The sequence below is a fragment of the Pieris rapae genome, chromosome 22 (genome assembly GCF_905147795.1).
Source record: "Pieris rapae chromosome 22, ilPieRapa1.1, whole genome shotgun sequence".
Classification (NCBI taxonomy): domain Eukaryota; kingdom Metazoa; phylum Arthropoda; class Insecta; order Lepidoptera; family Pieridae; genus Pieris; species Pieris rapae.
Genome location: NC_059530.1, coordinates 2905807 through 2927076, shown reverse-complemented (window position 1 = coordinate 2927076; position 21270 = coordinate 2905807). Strand labels below are relative to the sequence as shown.

General features: G+C 32.2%; 2 protein-coding genes across 4 annotated transcripts; one reads left to right on the top strand and one right to left on the bottom strand.

The window, feature by feature from the left end:
- Positions 1 to 146: 146 nt before the first annotated feature.
- LOC110996169 lies at positions 147 to 10248 on the bottom strand. 3 transcript variants are annotated; one of them, XM_045633050.1, is made up of 9 exons: positions 10096 to 10248; positions 9367 to 9500; positions 5713 to 5866; positions 5204 to 5346; positions 4457 to 4558; positions 3349 to 3451; positions 1774 to 1946; positions 1277 to 1405; positions 147 to 451 (listed from the first exon to the last, which is right to left on the bottom strand). In XM_045633050.1, the coding sequence occupies exons 1-9, from the start codon at positions 10226 to 10228 to the stop codon at positions 227 to 229; spliced, it is 1296 nt and encodes a 431-aa protein (XP_045489006.1). In that variant the 5' UTR covers positions 10229 to 10248; the 3' UTR covers positions 147 to 226. The 3 variants fall into 3 exon arrangements, with proteins under 3 accessions (XP_045489006.1, XP_045489007.1, XP_045489008.1); XM_045633051.1 differs by lacking the exons at positions 9367 to 9500; positions 10096 to 10248 and adding an exon at positions 8597 to 8653; XM_045633052.1 differs by lacking the exons at positions 9367 to 9500; positions 10096 to 10248 and adding an exon at positions 8246 to 8379.
- A 323-nt stretch (positions 10249 to 10571) lies between these two features.
- On the top strand, positions 10572 to 20928 carry LOC110996148 (zinc finger protein ZPR1). The gene is made up of 11 exons (XM_022263690.2): positions 10572 to 10826; positions 11155 to 11288; positions 11427 to 11545; positions 11751 to 11927; positions 12315 to 12430; positions 13994 to 14150; positions 16409 to 16479; positions 18918 to 19007; positions 19375 to 19547; positions 19951 to 20072; positions 20549 to 20928. Exons 1-11 carry the CDS (start codon positions 10722 to 10724, stop codon positions 20641 to 20643), a joined length of 1359 nt encoding a protein of 452 aa, XP_022119382.2. The 5' UTR covers positions 10572 to 10721; the 3' UTR covers positions 20644 to 20928.
- The last annotated feature ends 342 nt before the right edge of the window (positions 20929 to 21270 follow it).

Below are 21270 nucleotides of genomic sequence, written 5' to 3'. Positions count from 1 at the left end.
TAAATAACTTCTAGTTGTCTTTGATATTCTACGATATTAATGAAATTTTGAACCACTAGTATCAGTGACGAACTGGGTAAATCTTTAACCAATTATTACTTTTTATTTACTAATAGGCTTAACATAATGTATAAAAAATAACAAAATAATTTTTATAAATATCTTATTTACTTTCAAAATAAAAATCACATCAAAAATAATATTATAATAAATGCTCCATATCACATTATTCCTTCTTCTTCTTGCTTGGAGATTCCTCATCACTGTGTCGCCGCTTTCTATCAGAATCATTATGTTTCTTTTCTTTAGCTTTTGGTTCTTCTTCCTCAGATTTTGGTTCTGGTATCACCTTTTTGACACGAGCTGCATCAGGTGAATATGCCCATAGTAAAAGTTCTAAATGTTCTTTTGTTGGTTCATCCTTTTCGTTATACAACTTCGCATCCACATACTGTAAAAGATAAGTTAATTTAAATGTCTATTTAGTAATCGTAAAAGAACTTCACTTCGTATAACACTATTTTAACCGTTTAAGTTCCATGGGTTTTACTGTGTATGCCTAAAATTACCAAAACATTTTTTTAATACCCTTTCCTGCAAAAGAATCTATATAGATTTAAATTTGTCCAATTCTTATCATATTTGCTATGTTTTATTTCAAGAAACTTCTTCAATGGTAAAAAATAAAAAAAAATATTCATATTGCAAAAAAAGAAATTACAACAAAACTGGAATATAAAAAAAAAGTTATCAAAAGTGTATTCCCGCACAAACAACATGAAATGTCTTCTTACAGCGGCTATAAAGAACAGCATTCTTCATATTACAACCATCTATGCTCCTGCACACCACACACCGCCGTAACTTACGCCATCATAAATTTTCCAACCCAAATGTCAGAGGGTTTGTAGTTTGAGTTTCTAATTTATTTTTGTGGAGCAACTGAATTGTATGTAAATTTCAATATGGTCTATATTTATCTGGTTACAATATATATATGAATTCAACAGCATCCTTGCAAATACGACCCAATATTCGAGGATTTTTCGTTCATCCAAATACAATTTCACCTTCCATACATTTATTATAAGTGTGAATTGATGGTTTTTTTTTGTGTGGTTGAGTGTGGTGTGGTGTAGTACTGTTCGTGAAAATCAAAATAAGCGAACTATTCTTTCTCTTTTTTCTTCTTTTTTTATTAAAACGTAATAAGTATTTTGGAGAAAATTGTAAGGTCAGCACATAAATTATAATAATATTTCGATACCATTATTACCTTTTCTTTAAGATCTTTGAGTGCAGCATTCCTAACAATATCCCAAGATTTCCCATCATCCTTCTCTAACACCGTACGGAGACGTTTATATTCACCATTCACTGATGCGTAGGCGTCTATAAATGATTTCTGAAAATAAAAAAAAATATGATGACTCTTATTTCTATATATATTTCTTTTTAATATCATATTTTACTATGCTTTGAATAACACAAACAGTGTGTTGGCCTAATGGCTTTATCGTGTACCTCTGAGTCAGAGGTCGTAGGTTCAAATCCGGCTGTGCGCCAATGGGCTTTTTGTATAGACAGAAAGAGAACGGCGACACTTATTAAAAAAGATAATGATTACGAAACAGTAATTATTATATATAAATTTGAGGCCCAGCACTAAAAGATTGTAGCGCGACTGATTTTTTTTAAATAACATGTTTACGTACATTGAACTATGTAATTTGTTGATGGCGAATTTATTTTCGTTCAGAAACCTGATCTTACCTGCTGTTCTGTAATATTGTCTCCGGCCAAGCGGAGGCAAGTACGGACAATCCCAAGTGGTAGGTAAGGATTATTTTGCTTACTTAAATGTTGAGTTTCAAAATCATCGAGAAACTTCTCGTAAATCGATATTGACTCTTTTATGTTGGCTATTTTTGTTTCATCACGAGTACCTAAAAATAAAATAGTTTTTAAGGTATCTTTAAAATAGAAAAAAACATATGCATCTTCCTGTAATTCTCATTACTAGGGTTTGTCAAAGTCGGTTAATGGTAATGGTAATGTCAAATCAAATCAAATAAAAGTATCTTTATTCATTTCGGTAAACTTGTATACTTATGAACGTCAAGAAAAACAAATTAAATTAACTGTGAATTTAAATGTCGTTACTCAAAGGGATCTATGCTGTCTAATCTGTCAAATTGGGATATTTGTATGCGTTTGGTAAATCCTTATATAATATATCCTTTAGTCTAAAAAAAGATATAAAGAACGTTGCCCAAGATGTCTTGCAGAAGGCTCAGAACACAAAATTGAAAATCAGAAATGTATTGAAAAGTCTGACTAATTGAAGGCGGTAATCTTACAAATTCATCAATTTGGTAAAGGCTCTAACAATAGATTAACGTTCCCATAGAAAAATTTACAACTGTGTTTAATTTGTATACTTTTCAACAATTTTGTAAACACGAGTAGGTACTCGAATGCATTTTTGATTAAAGACATACATTAAACAAAATTAATTATGTGGACTGGATAAACATATTTTTTTTAACTATCAAAATGTGTAAAAAGATGTTGTTGTTGTGTTGATGTTTATTTAAGGAATATAGAAAACCGTTCTAACTCCAAGTGCTAGCTTTTTTTTTAAATTTAATTTTTTATTTCGGAAAACAAGCTAAACTAATGCTAAATGTGCTGAGACAAAACCATAATCCGTAGATTTTACCCGATGATTTGGGAATTGCATTAATTTTTTGTAATTATTTGTACATGTTTATTTTTTTATTTGGCAAAATATATAATACTAGCTGACCTGGCAAATGTCGTTTTGCCATGTAAATCATTTATAATAAAAAATATCGGTTGATTGTAGAGGGTTTAAGATTTAGGGTTGTATGCATTTTTTAATGCTGTTGATACAGTTGATAAAATAACAAAAATGTATCTAAAAATTAAAAAAATATTTAGGGGTGGAGTACTCTTAACATTTAGGAAAAATAGATGTTGTCCGATTCTCCGACATACCCAATATGCACACAAAATTTCATGAGAATCTGTCAAGCCGTTTCGGAGGAGTTTAACCACAAACACCGCGACACGAGAATTTTATATATAAGACTATAAATAACACGTTGACTAGGTATACGACAATGTTTTATTAACTCTACACTAAATCTGTGCATAACAATTTTAGTTAATATAAACAAATATGTTGATAACACACAAACGAAGATTTCTTAAAATGCTAGTTTATTTTTATGCAGAAATGTCAATTAAAACACAATAAATTTTCATGACGTTTTTTTTTTTTTTCCCTTTGGCTCTAACACTGTTCATGACGTTTATACTCACATGTCAAAACTCTCTTTGCTCTTCCAATAAGACCTCTGACAGCTAGCTTTTGATAATCGGGATCACGGCCTTCGAGCTCTCTTAATGTGTTATCTGTTGCTTCCTGAAAATATTTATAACTGATTTACAATTTTTGAGCCTAACTTACGCCCAAAACCTATCTAAATCACTTTTTAACCATCTGAGATCCAAATCTCAACATTGATAATAGTGTGCCAATAACCAATCGTCGGTTTGTAATAGCCTTCTGTCTATACAAGCTATCGATGGTAGGTCGGATCGGTGTATGTGGATTATATACCTTTATAATATGAAAATGACAGTTCAACTGTGCCAATATTCTATCTTAATTTTAACTAAGACTAGTTTTTAAAATAATTAAAAAGCTATTTGATATGATTTAAACATAGACATGTATATTTTAATATTATTGGTACGGTTTTATTTACTCTATTTGTTTGTAAAGAGCGAAGATATTGCATTCTATCCGTCGCCAAAAATGGATTGTCAAAATGGGTTTGGTTATTGGGATGAAAATAGGAATCGATCAACTGTCACGGTCTGATCTCAGATGGTTTTCAATCTGAGATTATGAATTAAATATTGGGTTCGAGCGTAAATATGTACAAAAGTAACAATTTACCTTTTGACAGTTGACACTTGAGTCAACGACTATTGCTTAATTTCGATAATTGAGTTAGTTTTAATACTATTGAATATACATAGTTAAATAGTAAGTAGGTATACATTAATCTATAATTTTGAATCAATGTAAGCTTATAAAAAAACTTTTAGGGCCTGTTTCACAATGTATGGATAAAGTGCCTAATAGCTATGTAACACATAAATTCTTCGAGATAAAAGTTCCAAATAAGATACTTCGAATTTCATGACGTATAGCGCTATCTGACAGTCGTGAAACGCAAAAATACTATTTATCATACCAATAAGAAATAAATAGCTTATTTGGAACTTATCCGGACATTGTGAAACAGGCCCTTAATCTAATAAATTTATTATTATAATTTAATCTTGAAATGTATGAAGCATATACATGTCTTAAAAAAACCTCTTGCAAACAGTAAAGTAATATTTTTTTATATATCACCTTATCTTTAAACCCGAGCCCTGGAACCGTGTCGGGAGGAAGTTCCTTCTTCGCTTTCTTCTCTTTCGATTCTTCCATATCAACATCCGAATCACTATCGTCCTGAGAAATTAAATTTTATTTTTCACGTAAAAGTATTGAAAAAAAAACTTCCTACGATATAATAATTGTTATATCTAAGATACTTATACCAAGGTAATGACGGGTTATCGTGATCTGACCTTCCGTTTCATAGAAATGTATGTGTATGTCTCTTATAAAGTGTTTATGTGGAAAGTACCTGATGGTCATATTAGGAGAAAGCATCGACCCAATATTCGTACTCTCAGGCGAAACCCAACCTCTCGAAAAGGGCACACATGCCACAATGCATGGAAGTAATGAATAAGTGGGTAATTAGTATATAGATTATAGGATATATTAGGTCCTTACATATGAAATTGGCGTATTTCGTACTGGCCACTTTAATCGTGATGTTCTCCTCTTTGGTGAGGAATTCCAAATTCAAATTTGTAAACTCAAAGTATCGCATTATTTACGAGTACGAGTTCCGCCGTGGCACTAGTGCTGCGGAAACGACTCGAAGGGTGAATGGTATGGCGGTCATGTTGCAAAAGAAAACACAGTTCGTTTTTGGTTCCAACGTTTCCCCTTCCCCTAACCCCTAGTGTAATTATTTTTAGAAGTCGCGTAGAAAGTCGTATTTGTATTGAAAATTAATCTCGATAGATCTGATATCAATATTACCTTAGCATCTCTCTTATCTTCTTTATCCTTCTTGACAGGCTTTTTCTGTGTCCCTTCTTTATTCTTGTCCAATTCCGCGATCCAATTCTCAAATACCTCCATAGCTTCCTTGATATTCTTAATTTTTTCTTCTGCTTTTGTTACTAAAAGTATAAATACAAGTTGTTGTTATCTATACACTTTACTTTACTTGTTACACTCTTATTCAAGGACCCTAAGTTGAATTGGTTCGGAAATACTTCAGTGGGTAGCTGTTTTCACTGGTTCTCCGCGGCTGCTATAAAAAACCTTATGTATTGCAACGAACAAGAACATAAGGAAGGAAATTGATAAAGTTATACGTATATTTAAAAAATACACGCGTATTTTTTCGCTTATATGCTTAATCCTCTATCTTTAACCGGCTTTCTATTACTATTAATATTACCGGCATATTTAGTAATAAATAATTGAAAAATAAACTTTAATAATGTGTTATTAAGTTCAAAAAGTTCGAAATAGAATCTTACATGAGAGTACCCTCTTCGCCCGTCCGAGTAACCCGCGGACTGTGAGACGGCGATAGTTCATGTCGTGCTCTTCTAATAGCCGAAGGGTCTCCTCCGCTTTCGCCTTGTCCTTGAAACCGAAGCCGCTATCTTCTTTCTCGTCCTTACCCATATTCTGCGTACAAGCATAGTAATTAAAATTAATTGTGAGTTGATATTAATTACTAAATAAATAAACTTAATTGCAAATGGGCGGGGAAAAGAAAAGCTGAACCAGAAATATTAACCTGGTGACCATGGTACAATTAACGAAACCAAATTAATGAAAAAAGATTGCAGAAGAAAAGAGAAAAAATGGCCACACAGATATCTAGAATGAGATGATATAAATATATATTATATTTATTTATTTATCCTTTATTGCCTTATACAAAAACACACATAACAAAAATAATAAAAAAACAGTTACAGCTTTTACTATGATTAATTGATATTAAAATGTTAGTTTGAGAGTAATAATGCAGACCGATAATACAAGGCTACCAAAATGTACACAATATGCTAATAATAATAACATATGCGGTGTATATTATGTTGTCACGAAACACTTTTAACGATGACATAACACAAGGTTAAATCGTGATGTCGTTTAGTTTACTACTGTACTCTTCAGTTGCCGTATTTAAGAAGCGTCCTTACCTCTATGCATACAATAACTAATTATTGACATTTGAGATCGCTACTGGAAGTCATCTTATTTTTTATAGAACAGGTGGTATCAAGCTCACACGTCATTCGCAACGTCAGCAGACTTGCGAAAGCGTTACCGAACTCTTAAGAAATGGTACCTTCTTTTCTTGATGGACCCTAAGTCGAATTCTTTCGGAAATACTTCAGTGAGCAGTTTATTCCACATAGTGGAACGCGGTAGAGACTGCCGTAAAACCCCTTAGTTAAACGGCGACAGACGTCGAGGTGATACCGGTGGAAATTCTGCCTGGACGTCCGATGATGAAACTAAGCAGCTGGTATTAATCCGAATAAATCCTCCGAACACTCTTCGTTCTGATATGAGTGGTATTATTATTAAAAATTTCATCTCCATCATTCCAAATATGCTGTTCAACGTTTGGAGTCGTAAGAAGGAGCCCCGTAATGGCTTCAGAGTACACCGATGGATTTAACACTCGTTATTTAAGGTTGTAAAACACTTGGGGAGGCCTATACAGAAAATCAAGACGATCAAGAAACCGGTGTCTAATAGTAAATAATATGATAATATTTACATTTACCTAAACTAAATTTCGTTAATAGTATAGTATATAAAGTAAAATAAAAAAATAAAAAAAATAAAGAAGATATAATGTAACTTACAAGATTGTCAATAATGGCTATACTTATTTATTTATTTAAGGTGAAAAAAGACATTGTTCATAAATTGCATAACATTCATTTTAGACCCAAATCGGCGGCGGCTGAGTTTGACAGAAAGCTGATCACCTACTTGCCTATTAAGAAATATATTTTTTTATGAAAAAGTAAAAAATCCTTAATAAAATTTAGAAGAAGCATGGGTAACGATGAATAACACCAAAAACTTCGTAGAATTGGCTTAAATCCAATAATATATTAGACACATGGTTCAATAGATTTCCGTGATATGTATGAAAAACATTTATATATTCACCGCATATAATAATATCTAATATTAATCATTAACATTATTTAGGTGATTGGATGTAATGTGCCCGTTTATTTTTGGATATTAAGAATAATATAAGGGCGCGATTGAGTGTTATAAAGGCGTTGCATCTGACAAATTACAATCCAAAGGTAAAGGAGAGTAACAAAGTTGCGTCTTGAAATACTATTAACTTTTTTTTTAATGTGAAAGAATAAACATCCAAACTTTTTGCTTCAAGCATCTAACCTTCACAGTCCAATAGAACCTTAGGACGCTAGATTAAATCTCTATTTACCCTCTATCCTCTTGACCTATATCGTAGTAGACGGTATATAGCCGATATAAAAGAAAATTCATACAAGAACAAATTGTATAATTTGTCAAATAGTTTTATATTCTGCGATCAAGTGCGAATACAAAAAATAAACAAATACAATTAACATACGATCTTTGATCGGATAATGACATAATCTGTATTTTAGTAGCGACATCATTTTTTCTGCATTTTAACAAATAAATTATATTTACTAAAAATTTTATTGAAATATATGCACGTAACAAGCGCTGTTATATTTCTAGTAAATTTGTGCAGTTTAGCTGATTTATAAATAAATAATATTTACATTCGTTAAGCGCGTAAAGCGCATATTTTTACGAATGACGTAAGCCGACATCAGTTGAAAATACATATTTTATGCATAATTCTGTAGAAAAAGCTAAAATCAGTGTGGCTTAGAGCGAGTGTCATCCAATGATACCGACGAAAAATTATGATAGTTGAGAGTTAGTTTGCACAAGAGGTTAATTACATGTTTTAAATAAATAGAATGTAATAAATCATACTACACCTTAATACAGAGAAATACCTACGTGTAAATATAAATTAAAAGCCTTTTCAATCACCAAAATTCACTGTACATTACTTTTTTATCACTTCAAGTGTGTATTAGTATTCACTTCACACTAAACGAATTTAAATCGTGAATTCATTCCCGCGACTGTGATATAACCCGACTTAATTCAAAAATACCCAAATATCCGCTCATGTGCGCGTACTATGATGACTTTTGAATTCAGAAGCTTATACGAAATAAACATTGACGCGGGCAATCAAATAATGCGACCAAATTAAATGGCCCATAATTGTTACAAAATAGCAGCCACTCGAAGAGGTTTTGTTTCGGTTGTATAATAGACAAAAATAAAAATGACGTCACGTACCTTAGCTATTCCAAGGTCTAGTTTATTTTTTTGATATGACATCACATTATTTCTTCATCAACATTTTACATTTTCAATTCTAAACTTGATAAGTTGTACAAGACCTTTACTAGTGTAGGTCAGAATGTAATAATATAATACTAAAAAACTAGAAGGTTGAACTGATAAGGTTTCAGTAACAATTAATAAATACGTTTTACGGAAATCTACGACTTTGTACAATAATAATTTAACATAGGTACGTTATAACTACGTAGGTGTTTAGTTACAATGCATGGAGCAGATGCATTTATTTTCTTCTTTGCCACTCGTTAAAAGTTAAATAGAATATAATGTACCAATGGATTGTATTTATTTATATTTTACAATTGATTGGATGTATAAAGACATTACACAAATTATTATTACAGTTATCATCCCTGGGTAAACACGACTTAAGGGTTCGCAGGTTTTTCGCATTAGGGTGTTCACCGCTCGTTTAAATTTGAATAGATAAGTCTTGCATGACGATACACGCTTTTGGAATTTTCTTACAAAATGTTTGATTGATTCGTGAGCGGCGTAGTTTTATTCCAGCAGCTATAAAGGTTTTCTAAGACGAAGATAACGATTTCTACTAAAAATAGTATTTTCGTGATATGAGACTCGTCACCATGTAACATTTTGTCTGTTCTTACTAGCCACGTGAATATATTAATAACTATAACATATACATATATATATATATAGCAAGAATAAATACAATCTAGAGATGATGAAGTTGCACTTACTCTTCTTTTTCCTGGGGTAGATTTTTCTGTGTCAGATTCTCTTATTGCAGACACCCTTTTTGCAGAAACATTGACTGATTCATTTGCTTGATCCCTTTCCTTAACCAAACGACGTACTGACGACTGATTCACTCCTGAAATTGTAAATTAAAATTTATTATTTAATTGGAAGATGACATGAAGTTCTACAAAATTACTACGGATTCTGAAGGAAAGTCGGCTCACTAAACAGAATAAGATAATTTAAAATAAAATGTTTAATTAAATCACCAAGCGTCCTTTAAGACTACCTATTCTAATAAAGATTGCTTACTCTTGAAAGCAATCTATATATTTTTGTTTAATATTATAATTATATTTAGAGAATTTGTTTTTGATTTTTCATTTATTACATAGCACCTAGACCTAACAAAGAATCTCGTTTACTGTTAAGTAAAACGGATTCTAAGATAGTCTTTGTTTAATGTGTGTATATTTCTTCAATAAAAGTAAAATGGAAAAATAATAGAAGGAAAGTTTGACTGTAATTATATCCGGTTAAGGCTAGAACTTAACTCTATAAACTGTAGTTTGCAATGTTGGAAAACAATTTTAAAACGCCAGTTTAGTTTAATAAAGTATTATTTTAAATATAAAAGAATATAATAAGAAGCAACGGCAGGTGTGTAAGGGAATAAAGCCATATTTTTAAATATGTTAAGTTGAAATTAAAAAAGTAGCAACACTAACCTGTAGCCGCTGCTACGCGATCAAATAATCTTACTATTGGTATCAACAGAGTTTGGGTCCGCTTTTCCTCTCTCATAAAAGCCAAAACATTTAAAATTATATCTTTCGCGTCATCACTCATTGACTTCGGCATTTTTTTAGTCAATTATCATAAATTGATTTAAAACTTACATAAGTTAGTAATAATTTACACCTTATCCAGGTTATTAAATTAAGAAACATAAAGTATGATGTGAAGAAAGTAAATTATAATCTTTCTTTCAATTAGATTTTTCTTTATTTGAGGGTAGGAGCCTAGGAGGTACTCTCTATTAGTTGAGTACAAGAGTAAGGTACTAAAAAGATGTATATAATTATATGTTATATTGTCACTTGTGTGGTTGAGGCGTGACAATTTGACATTTAAATTTTCAGTCATAGTAGCCTAACACACAGTCGACTTTAAATATTATTGATCAAAAATTCAAAACAAGAAGTGGTGACTATTTCACTTTAGACAGTTCACAGTTGTGAACATTGAGTTTTGACAATTTGCGTTGAGTTTTTCAAGTGACTAGATTTTAGAACTTAGTTGCAACTAGACTAGAAACCAGAAGATTTGCAAGTTTTATTGTTTTACTTGAAAGATGTGTTCTATTGAAAAGAAACCACTTTTCCGCGATCTTACTGCTGAAGACCCAGAGCCCGAGGTGACTGAAATAGAGTCACTATGCGTTAATTGCCTCGGAAATGTAAGTTATACGGGATCATTCTAGAAAGCCATTTCGTTACCGTATTTTAAATTATTTACGCCTTTATTTAAGAATCATAAGTAATGACTCAAAACTTCACCCTTTGTGGTCCTGGAATTTGTTGCAATACATAATATAATTGAGTAATAGTTTCATATCAGAACAATAACCTAAAAATTTTTACATACGCAACACTTTTTATATTTATTTAGTTGTAATTTACTGTACGTAGATTTTATAAAACTACCAATAATAACTAAAATATATCTTATTTTTATTTCTTGCTTAAATGTTATTCTGTTTGAATATTTCCATACATTATTTACAGGGAATGACAAGACTTTTACTTACTCGCATTCCACATTACAAGAATGTTGTTTTAATGTCCTTCTCCTGCGAAGCATGTGGTTATGAAAACAATGAAATTCAACCAGGAGGAGCTATTGCTGAATTTGGTGTTAGGTAATTTTATTCTATCATTGGCTTCAGTATTATATAAAACAATTAATAATATATTAAATGAATGGTATTAAATTTAATAATAAAGACTATAGATTTATAGTAATTTGTGTTAATAAAGTAAACAAAATATTCATGCAGATGGAAGCTGCGAGTAGAAGAACCATCTGATCTTAATCGCCAAGTGGTGAAGAGTGACTACACAAGAGTATATATTCCTGAAGTGGACTTTGAAATTCCAGCTAACAGTCAAAAAGGAGGTTTGTAGGCTAAAATTGACTTATTTATCTTTTGTTTTGTCATAACCATAATCATGTTGTAATGTTATGTTAATATAAGTCAAGACTTAAATAAAAAATGTAATTGTAAAACTGTCATCTCTTAAGATTTATAGTTTTATGTGTTAGATTACTATTTTATAATTAAGCCATTTCTTAAAGTGCATTAATTTTTGTCACCAACTAGAAGTAACAACAGTAGAAGGCTTATTAGCTAGAGCAATCGCGGGTCTTACCCAAGATCAAGAAATCAGGAGATCAGAGCATCCAGATGCTGCTGAGAAGATTGATGGATTTGTAGCTAAGCTGCAGGCACTCAAAGTGCTGGAGACTCCATGGACCTTGGAACTGGAGGACACTAGTGGTAATTATATTACCATATGTAATAGGTACTAGGTTTTCAGTACTTGTCTAAATAGTTTAACTTCCATAAATGCATATTAATGGTTCAACCGAAAGTGCTTATGTCTGGCTAGCCATACTCCGTATGCTTTGGCCATAACTATAACAAATGCTAATTTAGTTTGAGCATGTTTATATACAAGTTATAAACATGATCGAACAAAATTAGCATAAGTAACAGTAGAAGCAACATTTAGTTTCTTGTTAAACATATTTGTTAAAGAGTTGAAATATAAATCTAAGTAATTATGTATTAATTAAATTTCATATTGAAAAATGATAAGAAAATGTTAATTTTGAGAAATATGTAATAAAGAATTTACTTATTCATGTTAAAATATTTTTATAGGTAATACCTTTGTTGAAAACCCTGATGCACCAAAAAAAGATCCCCGCTGTGAGTCAACAGAGTTTAAACGTACCACAGAGCAGGATCACAAACTTGGAATATTCACTAGGCAGGAGGTACTTTAAATGCATTTTTTTTCTGCACAATTATTTATATTATAACATAATTATATAAATTAATTAGAATGTCATAATGCAGTGTATTTTAGTATGACAAAACTGTGATACATATTTTTTTCATTTATATATAAATTATTAATTCTCTGATTCATAAAACAAAATTAGACAAAAGCTCTCCTTCCTACAAGTGAATACAGTTGAACACTTTTCACAATTTTCTGCCTTTATGAGTGATTCAATTTTTACCAACCTCAATGTAGTGTGTAGTGATGTAATTGGGCTTCCAAAGATGTATGTATGTAAGTTTGTTCACAAATTTCTTGGCAATAAGAGTTATCCTTTTTGATTTAAATTATGCTTTTGTCCGCGATGGACTACTTAACCGATTTTAAATTAAATCGGCACACTGTGAGCAGTCTGGTCCAACTTAAGAGATAGGATAGCTTAGATCTTTAATTATAGTCGCAATTTTATTTTATTGCAAATTATTTGTTTATTGTTTGATACAATTTTAACAGATGGCGCTGTGTTAAAAGTACCAACATTTCACATAAGTTCTCCTACCGTTTCCCTTGAATAGTTTACTCCTATATAATTTACAAAAACCTTAGCCACAGCAATGCTTGGCCGAGTCTGCTAGTATATTATATATACCACTTTTTCATTTTTATGTAACTTGAGTAACATTACACAAACCTGATTTTATGATTGTCCCCTAGAATCATTATTTACATCTTAATATATATATTTCTTGTGTGCGTGTGTATGTGACTGAACTCCTCCTAAACGACTGGACCAATTTTGATGAATTTTTTTGTGTGTGTTCGTGGAGATTCGAGAATGGTTTAGATTCACAATTTTGTCCGCTGGACAATGTTTTTTTTAATTAATTAGTAGTTGTTGATTTTGGAATGTTTTACATTGGATCCGACAGACGGCGCTACCATCGCACTGTCAAATTTTAAATAATATTCGAATTTTAATTTTAGTCTGTCCCGACAGTTAGCGCTGCGATCAAATTAAAAAAAAGTTTTGTTATCATTGTGTTATTGTAGACCATGTGCTGGATCGTTAGATATAGTCATAACATTTGAAACATAATTTTCATCAATATGGTCCAGAATGTTTTAGCTTATTAAAAAAAGTTTGAAATTTTCAAATTAAAGACGTATAGACAGGACGTCTGTCGGATCCGCTAGTTAATTTATAAATTTCTTTTTGGATTCTTGTTTAATGCAGCGAAGGAGCGCCATGAACCTACCAGTAAGATTTTACTTACATATTGTCAATAGCTTTTTAAATACATAGTTATCTGTCCAATGTCGAGCTTCTTAAAAGTGTATAACATTTTAACATACAGGAATTTAGACATCTGTTGAATTAAAAACAAAATTTAACTTCACATTTAAAAATTACTTTTAATAAAATCATATACATAAATATAATAAATATATATATTTTATATCTAGTATAGATAGATACTTAATCAATGTGGACAGATGTAACGGCAATTGTCTATAAAGACAAGTTGATAATATTTATGATTTTTTTTTACTTCAGGTAAGCAATGGATCCCAAGAGCCCATTCCCGGTTCAATAACTCCAGCTGATCCATCCCAGGGTTGTTACGAAAGACTTGCAGCCGATGAAGTACTCCAGTTCTCAACCAATTGTCCTGATTGTAATGCCCCAGCTGATACCAATATGAAGATTACCAGTTAGTATTATGTCCTGCCAAACTTGTTTTGTTTTGAGATTGATAAAATAATTTGTTAGCAAAAATATTTTTCTCCTATCAAAAAGCGCGGCTGTCCTTATTCTCAGGTTATCATAATTTTAAATTAGATACTCAATGACAATACGTATTAAAGTATTCGGGTTCGATCGTGGAACGAGTACCCGAAATGTTACGAAACATGTTTATTACAAACTCTGGTTGTTATAAATACAGGAACTGATTCCCGACTAAAAAGGCTCGCAGGAGGCCCCGACACATAGTAACGGATCCGGATGATCCAATCACAGTAGCAAACGATAAATTAAAAGCCGCCCGCGCGGCCAATAATAATAACAGTAGCAATAAACAGACTAGGGTTAAAAACCCGGTAAGGTAAGGTAAGGTAGGTGGGCTCAGTTTCCGCAACTAGACTCGAAATTGGTCCGTTTTGCGTAAGCCCTGGCTACTTAAGCCAGCCCAGCTCCTTCCAGAAGCACAGAAGTCTCCTGGGCACTTCACAGGCTTCTCGGAGCGACCTCACTGTTCCGAGGATTTCTTTACGTTGTTTAGCCACAGCCTCGCATTCCAGGACTACGTGGGTGACTGATCCCTCTGCACTGAAACAGCCTCTGCACATGGGGCTGTCTGTCGCGCCTAGGACAAATAGATGTTTATTAAGGAGACAATGGCCCGTAATTGTCCCTATCATTGTTTTGAGATCGGTTCTGTTTAGATTTAGAAGTCGCTTAGTCAGTTGTGGGTTCACTGCTGGCAGAGCCATTTTGGACTGCCTGCAGTCTGCACTATGCGACCATCGTTGATTCTGGATTTCGACGGATTTCCGGATAATCCACGTTCGAACTAGCGAGAAGGGCAAGGGAAAGCGGATACGGGCCATCCGGCGTCATTCCGGAGCCTCTTCTCGCAAGTTCGTCGGCAGCATCATTGCCGAGAGAGCCACTGTGTCCTTTTATCCACTGCAAGGTAACCCTATTGGTTAGTGCTAAAGCCTCCAGTGCTTCATGACACTCCAGTATTAGTTTGCTGTTTATCTTTTTGTTTCCGAGCGCCATCAGCACGGATGCACTGTCGGATACGAGCTTAATGCAAAAGTCATTAACTCCTAACCGCTGCACGGCTCTGGCTGCCTCCGTTAAGGCGACACATTCACATTGAAAGATCGAGCTCTGTGTGCCCAGGGGTAGGTGTATGTTGATGTTGAGATCAAGAGAGAATATACCAGCGCCAGAGCCACACCCTGTTTTTGAACCATCTGTATATATACGTAGCTCATTCAGGGTAGACTGATCACGTTCCTCTTCTCTCAATTGTATGTGAAAGTTCCTGTTGAAAATAAGTTGATTAGTGATTCTGTCACATGGTGCAGCTATAAGAGGTTGGTTAAAAACCCGGGATCACCGGGGAAGGCGAGGACCTTTACTTCGTACTTCGCCCACTCCAGTGAGCTTTCGCTGCCGAGGTTCGAGTCACAGGAGACGCCCTTGCGCGAGTCGCGGGAACCCCACCCTTTCCGGCTGAGCTAAGCTCGCCAAACAACCTGTGCTGAGCTGTAAAGGCCCTTAAGGCCCCAACAGCGAGATCCCTTTCCAAAAAAAAAATGCAGTCCTCAGTTCGATAGAGCGGTCGAACCAACCAGCCTTTAAAATGTAGACTCTAATGTTGATATTAAATGGCTAATTTCAAACTAATCTATGACGCCAGTATTGCTGACGTCATTATCTACAACAATTTAACGGCAGTTGCCATTTAATGGATTCTGGATACGAAAATTCTGGCTTCAATGCCGACTAATTATATCTGGTTAAACCTATGAAAACAGTAATATATGGGAGCTCATAAGATATATTGGTTTCCTGCCAACAAAATAGTGCTTTGAAATGCATTTCACAATTGTTAGGCCTTTTGGATTATATTATTTGTAAGCCAATTAAGTTAAACTTGTATTTCATTCTATTTCTCACTACGATTGCTTTTAAGAAAATCTAGTTTTTTTTAATAACTTCACGTTTTATCATTTCATTTATCTTAAGAACATATTTTTATATGCCATAAACCTTACACTCTAGAATAATTGTATGTTGAAACTAAGAAATTGAAACTTTAAAATTATCTTTATAATTGTTAATAGTTTTAAATACGATTTTGATTGGTCAACAAACACGACACGTACGTTCGTCAAAATGAAACGTCATCACAACGTTGCGTTGCGTTTCGTTTCATTTCATTTTTTTTTTCAGAAATACCACATTTCAAGGAAGTAGTGATCATGGCGACAGTCTGTGACGCCTGCGGACATCGTACAAATGAGGTTTGTGTTAACAAAAAATGTCCATTTATACTTTCTTAATTCTAAATGACTCGAAAACTCTTTTATTAATGGTCGTAGAAAATGTTATTGATAAATTAATTTAATAAAACTTTTTAGACAGATAATTGATTTTAGGAATTTTAATTGTTTTTGGTTCTCTTATATTGTGAAATTTAAATGTTTACTACATCAACTGTATATTTATTGTATTGTATATACAGGGTGGGGACGAATTCTCGAATTGGTTAAACGAGGTATTGTAATAGCTTTATCGGTTATTATGGCAGAGTTCTGATCGCTACATTCTTATTACAAGCACTATTAAGCATCAAGGCTTCTGTGCGTTGCCGCCTTTTTTATTTTTTTCGCCTTATTATTATCGGGTGTTAAACGCGCATTTCAATGGATGCTTGTAGCGATAAATAACACTGTATCGTTTTAATTGTGATAAAATGTGATGGTTAAAGATGAAGCCGTATTTCTCTGATCAGAGTTTTGTAGTTGTATTGCGTTAGATTTTTTTCCGGAATCGAACGTTTTGCTGAAGAAAATGTGCGTACTTATGTACACGCGTCATATTTTTTTATCTTTTGCCTTATTCTACTTTGTTAAAAAAAACTACACTAACAATAGAAAAATAAAAATGTTGACTATAGCCTACTTCAGGGTGTCGGATTTTTTGTGACCGTGCGCGCGCATGCTAAAAGTTTACTTTCATCATTTTTTCCTAAAGCCCCAAAATAAGTATAAAATCAAAAACGTAAATGTTAGAGTATGATAGGTACAGAGTTCGCACTTTGAAATAGATGATTTCAAAGTCCGTCGGAAAATTAAAAAGATTCCTTTTTATTTTTAATATAATATAATACCAGTAAACTCGAGTTCTTCACCATAATTAAATATAATAGAGCCGTCACGGAAAGCCTGGCGAAGTGAAACATTGAAAATATTTCCACAAAAAAAAAACATTACGATGATAACGTATAAATATGTTAGTAACAGTAATATTTGTGTTACGTTCATATTTATTTCTACCATAAACATTGCTTTTGCTAGGACATATAGAGAAGTAGATTTTAGTTAGAGAATATTTTAAATTTCTGCTTACAATAAAGTTCATAGTACCATACTAGCTGTCCTAAAGCTGTTTTAAACATTTATTTGAGCTTGGCTTTTGTACCACCCTGTATATCGTATTGCTATTAAGGTGTCTAACAAAAACCCTACATTTCTTTGGTAAACAAGTGATGGTGTATTGAATAATGAACTTTATTAGATGGTGATCATTTTTACAACAAACTCCCAAGCTAAATTATATATCACTTAACATTAAGGTGCTGTTGCCGATTCTAAAACAAAGCCTAAAAAAATACTTAGATTTTTTAAAATTGAGGCACTTGGTAAATCACAGACTATACAATATTGTTTCTTTGTGTTTTGTATGTTAAATTTTGGTAGGTTAAGAAAATAAGCGTCTCTCCATTACGCTTAGAATATGAGTGGGTTTTTGTTATACAGAAGCAAGTTTCTAATTACAGTTATGTTAATAGTTAGTATCTAAAAAGTAATATTGTATACTTAAGTTAGTCAAAAGCCAGGTAAGTTTGGCAAAGTATTGGATGCTAATGTCTGTCGTAAGGGTTTTATGATATATAGATTGCAGGTGCTTATAAACATTTTGTAAAAACCTTGGAGATTTAAGACCAATGGAGACTCCGAGTTCTCGTCCATTCTATACTTGATTTGAGAACTGACAGTAAATGTATTAGAATTATTAACTTTTGATCTTCATAAGTATACATTAAGTTACATAAGTAGGTTTTGATTGTGTTGAATTGAATAAAATATTTTGTATGCAATAGTTGTAATCTACCAGACCCAACTTTGCCTAGGCTCTTAACACAATGCTCCACTGAATACTTAATCAGTACTGTACTGTAGTACAGTTAAAAATCAAGACGGCATATGCCCTGCTCTGATTGGTTGTTACAATAAAAAAAATAGTTAAGTAATGGTTCCAAACTATGAAATAATTCAATAAAACTACAAATCGAATAAAATTAAAGTTTAATCTTTAAAAGTAATAAAATAAATATTCATAATTGACATTCAATTTTGCCAATTTATTACCTTTGTTGGTTTCATTATGGATAGTTGGTTTCATCATTATTTTATTTATTATTTAAAAAAACAATTATCTTAAGAAACACCGTTTCAAGGGACTTTTGTGGTATACGAGAAAAGCACTCTTTTCCAAACAATTTTAACTTTAAAAGTTTTTAATGTCGATTCTTAATATAAAATCGAACAATCATTTAAAGGGCACATTCAACTTCAAACTTCAGTCAAAAATTCATACCAATGTTGACAGACAGTGGCTTAATACTTTGTCATACTTTGACAACACCGAACATTATAATGAAAAGTAAAATTTTCAGGTGAAATCTGGAGGTGGTATCGAAGAGAAGGGTGTGAGATTTGAAGTGCGTATAGCTGGCAAAGAAGACTTTTCCAGAGATATTTTAAAGGTAGTACATTCTTCAGATTTTTAAAACGAACAGTATAAAATTTCAATGATGGCTCTGGTGTTTGGGAATGTTGGACATACAACCGAGAACAGGTAAATGGCCAGTCAATATGATTAGCCACATGGGGTAGATGATTTGTACATAACTCCATCTTAGAACCTTCATAAAATTAAAATGTTGTATGCGCCTATAATTGGTGTAGCACTAGGCTTGTTTTACATGTATGTATCAGTGTCTACTTTTTTGGTGCAACAAATAAATAAATAAATACAATTATCTAAATCTTTCACATTTTCTTGAATAGATAAAAAGAATACGAAACACACCACTAGGTTAACAGAATACTAAAAACCAATTGTTATTTTAGTCAGAAACATGCAGTATGAGCATACCAGAGCTAGAAGTAGAAGTGGGGGGCAGAGCACTAGGGGGCAGGTTCACCACTGCGGAAGGCGTCATTCGAGGGTGTATTGAACAATTGGCCGATGCACCTTCATTGCATGGAGACGCGCCAGTGCCTTCTAAGGGCAATTTACGGAAGTAAGATTTTTACAATGACAAAAAGATTACTGGCTCCTGTAATTTTTGTTGGTAATAATAATTTGCTGGTAATAATAATAATTTGTTAATTACAAACAAACAACAAATTATTAAATAAAATAAGGATTTAGTTGAAAATCCTTAAAATCCACAAATTATTTCAGTAGAAAGATATTTTATAGACATTTTTTTACACCTTGTGTGCTTATTTTTTTCTTGCAATAAATCAGTGATAATATTGCATTCAAATTGTGAAAAAAAATTTGAAATCGGTCCAGTACTTTTTGAGCCAATTCGTAACAAACATACTTTCATACAAATCTTTTCTCTTTGTAATATTAGTTAAGATTTTAAGTTTATTTGATGACTGAATTTATTTATTATTATTACTATTTTATTATAGGTTCTTAGAAAAACTAGAAGAGGTATTAGAGGGTAAACGTCAAATTACTTTGATCCTTGACGATCCGGCTGGTAACTCTTATGTTCAGAACCTAAGCGATGATCTATCTGTATATGATGATGGTAAGACCTGATCTTCTAACATTTTCTAGTACTATTACTAAATATTAGATTGGTTAATAATAAACTTAAATAGTTTTGCACACTAGTTTAGCTCATAGCAAAGCATATGGATACTTTTTTTTTTTTTATTAATTTATTTATTAGCCGGATACAAAGTCCATTGGCACTTTAAGAAAAGGTTTATGATTTATATCAGATGGTGTTGCCATTTATCCAAATATGCTTGTTATTTCCATAAAACAGGTTTTTGTGTGTACATTGTTTTTGATTCTAAAAAAATCACATAAAAAAAAACATAGATAATTTGGTTTACTTTTCAATACAACTTTGATCAAAAGAATTTCGAGATTATGTTAATACAAAGTCAGTGTTATAAAATTTGTAAGATTAAAAAAAAGAATTTTGTAATTTTAGAAAAATTGTGTGGTTACCTTGTATTTTTTATTTATTTGTTAACGTAAATTGGTTATTTCTAGGCGTAAAGGTCACACACTACGAACGATCATTTGAGCAAAATGAAGAGCTTGGTCTGAACGATATGAAGACTGAAGGTTACGAACAAGATGCGTAGGAGAAATATATACTGGGATGTTTACCATATACTGCGCATAAACTATATAGCAAGCTTTTATTTTTTATATTTTTTTTCTGATATCTCAATTTTAATGTTTTTTTCTAATATTTTGAAGTATTGTACATCTAGGTAAAATAAAATGTTACTATTACATATTCCACTTAAACTGTTTTAAGAATTAAGAAAAGAATGCATTTGCATAGCTTTAATATATAAACGAAGCTTCGAAATATTTGTTGTATATTTATACATGGTTACAATAAATAACGTTTTTTGATTTTATTTTATTTTTTATTTGAAATCCGAAGACGCTTACGTCAATTAGAGGTGTTATTGCTAATATATTATGATCAAACTAAAAATACAGATTTAACCTATCCTTAGTTTTTGTTGTCCTGTTTATAATTTAACGCACAGTATTTTATAGCAACCAATCATAAATTTAAAAATCTTTCACAGACTACTGGTTAGGGAGTTATGATGCCGTATTAAATTTTAGTGACTTTAGACAGTGATACAAATAATAAGTTAACTAAACTTATTTGTGTCACTGTAAGAGGTAATGTATCACATAAGAATTATTTCAAATTTTAACGAGTGCTTATAGCTTTGCGAGTCCAATTG